The sequence below is a fragment of the Terrapene carolina genome, unplaced genomic scaffold (genome assembly GCF_002925995.2).
Source record: "Terrapene carolina triunguis isolate 2854851 unplaced genomic scaffold, T_m_triunguis-2.0 Scaffold517, whole genome shotgun sequence".
Taxonomy (NCBI): Eukaryota; Metazoa; Chordata; order Testudines; family Emydidae; genus Terrapene; species Terrapene triunguis.
In genome coordinates this window covers 442,134-445,727 of record NW_020664868.1, presented here as the reverse complement: position 1 = coordinate 445,727, position 3,594 = coordinate 442,134, and the positions used below count along the sequence as shown (strand labels likewise).

Genomic DNA, 3,594 nt, shown 5'->3' with positions numbered 1-3,594 from the left:
GAACCGCCCAGAGCTCCGTTACAGTCAATGGGGCCAGACCCCCAGCTGGTGCGAATTGTCTTCGCTCTGTTGACCTCGACATCAGTTACACTCGGAGGTTCTTACCTGTGGACTTTTGCAAAGATGGTCAGTGTCATAATGTCCACTGCGCCGATGGGGAAACTGAGTCGCGGAGCTGAGCGGGGCCCTACCGAAGGCTAGTGAGTGGGATTCTAGCCCAGGACTCGAGGTGTGGGCTCAGTTCCCTGCTCCGCCGAAGATTGCCTGTCTGACCGGTGCTTAGTCTCTCTGGGCCTCCGTTCCCCGTCGGATAGCCCTGCCCTGCCTCGCAGGGGGGTGGGGAAGGGAGGGACCGTGGCGGCCATGGGGGCAGACAGCAGCAGAGCCGCTCACGGGGGCTGGGCCAGTTCTCCCCCAGGCCTCTTCGTTGCCTCAGTACGGTGCTGAGCCGGGTGTGAACAAGGCAGGGAGCGGCTGCAGGATCAGGACAGGAGCGACTGGGGGGGGGCTGTGGGATCCATGGAGGTTAGACAGTCTGAGGCACAGCCCCCTGGCTCGCCTGTGCCCCACCCAACACTGGTTGTACCCCCTAGGTTTGCCCTTTGACCCCACCTACTTCCTGAGCCGCACGGTGTCCAACATCATCAGCTCCGTGGTCTTCGGGGACCGGTTCGACTACGAGGACAAGGAGTTCATCTCCCTGCTCCACATGATGATGGCCAGCTTCCAGTTCACCGCCACGGCCTGGGGGCAGGTACGCCGCGGGGGGGGGGGGGCGGGGGAGCGCCCCAGGCCACGTCCCAGAGAAAGCACAAGTGGGGGCGTTAGCTGGCGTAGGAAAAAGCACAGCATGATTCTGGGGGACAAGAGTTTGAGAGGCAAACGCTGCAGCACGAAAACACCCCGGGCATGGCGAGATGAGTTTCCTAATGCCCCCAGTCCTGCAGCCAGCCCCGAGGAATTCTGTACTGCACCGGGTCTGACCAGACAGATCACACAGCGAAAGTTTCAAAAGAGCCGGCTAAGTCCCTCGCCGGGCCATTTCCAGCGAGGCTGGCGGTAGGGCGGCAAACACTGTATCTCCGAACTAAGGGGCTGCTTTCATCGCCCCTCGCCCCATCCCGAGATTATTCATCATGAGCAGGACTCACCTACATTCGCCTGGAGTGTTTCTTGCTGCTGGGGACGATGGCAGACTGCACCAGGGTTACCACTTGGCTGGTGTTTTACCAGCCTGGCTGGGGTTTTTATGGATTTGCCAGTTGCCAGAAAAATAATTTAACCTACTGGTTTGTGGGGGGGGGGGGGGGTTGGTTTTTTTACATGGGTCTAAAGATTTGCATTAATCTCCCAATACACCGGGCTCTCTACTGTTAAACGTTTCTGGGCCCGGCTAAAGATGCTGCCGCTCTCCCATGTCCGCAGTTAAACTGATCACAGATCACACCCGGCGAAACGGCGGTAGCCGTCTGCCCACCCACACGCAGTGCCCCGTGTGGGCGTGCGAGAGAGGGAGGAGACGTGCGAGGCATATTGACTAGCGGCAGGTCAGGGCGATGGTGCGAGTGATCCTACTACACCCCCGGGGGGAAAAGGGCTCGCATCAGAAACTGCACATTCAGTGACAGCTGGCGAAACGGAACAGCCTGGCAAAGACTGGCTGGCAAAACGTGCTGAGAAAACAAACGCCTGCTTGCCCCCCCGTGACATGCTCTCTCTGGATGCTAGCAGTGGCTGTTGGAAGGCGATTGCAGAGTTGCCTTGTGGGTGGGGGTGCCGGGTTTTAGTGCAGTTCAAAGGTGGTAACTCTAGGCTACACCCCGGGGTGTACTGACCCCTCCCCTCCCACCAGACAGCCCCCCTTCCTGACCCTGGCCCTTCAGTGCAGCGTTACGGCACACAGAGCCTGCACAGGGAAAGCAGACGGGACCGTGCGCAAAGTCTGGAGAGGGGTGGAAAGATGCCCCCGGGAGTACTGGCCCCCTGCTGCTGAAATACAGGAGAGAAAGCATCCCGGACTGACTGAGTACAGGACACACCATGAAATAAGGGACATCCCTTGTAATACGGGGCTGTTGGGAACTCAACTGGGGAAGTTCCAGACAACTGGCAAAGAGCTAATGGGTAAATGGGATGATCCGGGTAGTTATCGCCTGTGAGTCTGACATCGATCGCAGGCGAGTGACTGATTCGGGACTTGACTAATAAAGAATGCAAGGAGAGAAATGTAATTAATGCAAATTAATGTGGGTGTAGAAGAAAAGATCCTGTCAAACTAAGTTGGGATTTTTTTTGAGGCGGTGACAAGTGTGGTTGAAGTTAATAGTGCTGATGGAATCTAGTCAGATCTCTATAACGCGTTTGACTTGGTACTGCGTGACATTTTGATTAGAAAACTAGAAAGCAATCAAATGAACACGGCCCGCATGAAATGGATTAAAAACTGGCTAACTGATAGATCTCAAAATGTAATAGCAAAGGGGGTGTTATCGTCGAGTGGGTCTGTTTCTCAAGGCCCTATGCTGTTTAACACTTTTATCAATGACCTGGAAGAAAACATCAAATCATCACTGATAACATTTGCAGATGGCACATAAATTGGGAGTAAATAATGAAGAGGGGAGTTCACTGGTACAGAGCGACATGGATCGCTTGATAAGCTGGGCACAAGCAAACAACGTTCATGTTAGTACAGCTAAACGTAAAGAGATCCATCCAGGAGCAAAGACAGTCGGCCGTACTCATGCCATGGCGGGCTCTGCTTTGGGAAGCAGTGACTCTGAAAAAGATTTGGGGGTCATGGTGGACCATCAGCTGGACGTGAGCTCCCAGCGCGACGCTGGGGCCCAAAGAGCGAATGCGATCCTGGGAGGGATCAACAGGGGAATCTCCAGTAGGAGCAGAGAGGTGGTTTTACCTGTGGATTTGGCACTGGTGGTGCGACCGCTGCTGGGATCCTGTGGCTGTGAGGCCCAGGGCCCTGAGACCTGCCCGGCCCAGGCTGCAGGGGTGAGGCGGGAGAGTTGATTAACTAGGGACTCTCCAGACAGCCCAGGAAGCGTGACGAGCTCTGCAGTGATGGTTGTGGGATAAAGAGCTAGAAGGGAGGTCCGGGGATGGAGGCATAGGGAGAGGATGTGTATGGGGGCTCTCAACCCCACCCCCTGTTCAGCGGGGTCTCTGCTCTCCCTGCCCCACAGCTCTACGAGATGTTCTCGGACACCATGCGCTACCTGCCCGGCCCCCAGCGCGCAGCGTTCAAGCACCTGGTGGGGCTGGAGAAGTTCATCGAGAGGAAGGTGAAGGCGAACCAGGAGACCCTGGATCCCAACGCCCCTCGGGATTTCATCGACTGCTTCCTGGTCAAAATGCAGCAGGTACCGGCAGGGGGGTTGCGGGAAGGTGATGGGGGAAAGGGGGCAGTTGGGGACCCCGATGGATGCAGACCAATGGAGTCACGGCTGGATCCTGAGCTCAGCCACATCCCCAGAGTTCTCACAAGCATCCTGGCATTTTTTCCCTCGTTCTGTTAAAGGAAAAGGAAAATCCTGCCTCGGAGTTTTTCCTGAAGAACATTGTTCTGACGGCGCTCAA

General features: G+C 56.2%; 1 protein-coding gene across 1 annotated transcript in view; it reads left to right on the top strand.

The window, feature by feature from the left end:
* Positions 1-3,592, top strand: part of LOC112122551 (cytochrome P450 2A13-like) — a gene marked incomplete at its 3' end in the record, with an annotated part of 7,677 nt that extends 4,085 nt beyond the window's left edge. Inside the window, exons 4-6 of the mRNA XM_029913195.1 lie at positions 594-754; positions 3,201-3,377; positions 3,536-3,592. Of these exons, the coding sequence (XP_029769055.1) occupies positions 594-754; positions 3,201-3,377; positions 3,536-3,592 (395 nt within the window). The remainder of the gene's footprint in view (positions 1-593; positions 755-3,200; positions 3,378-3,535) is intronic.
* Positions 3,593-3,594: the final 2 nt, after the last annotated feature.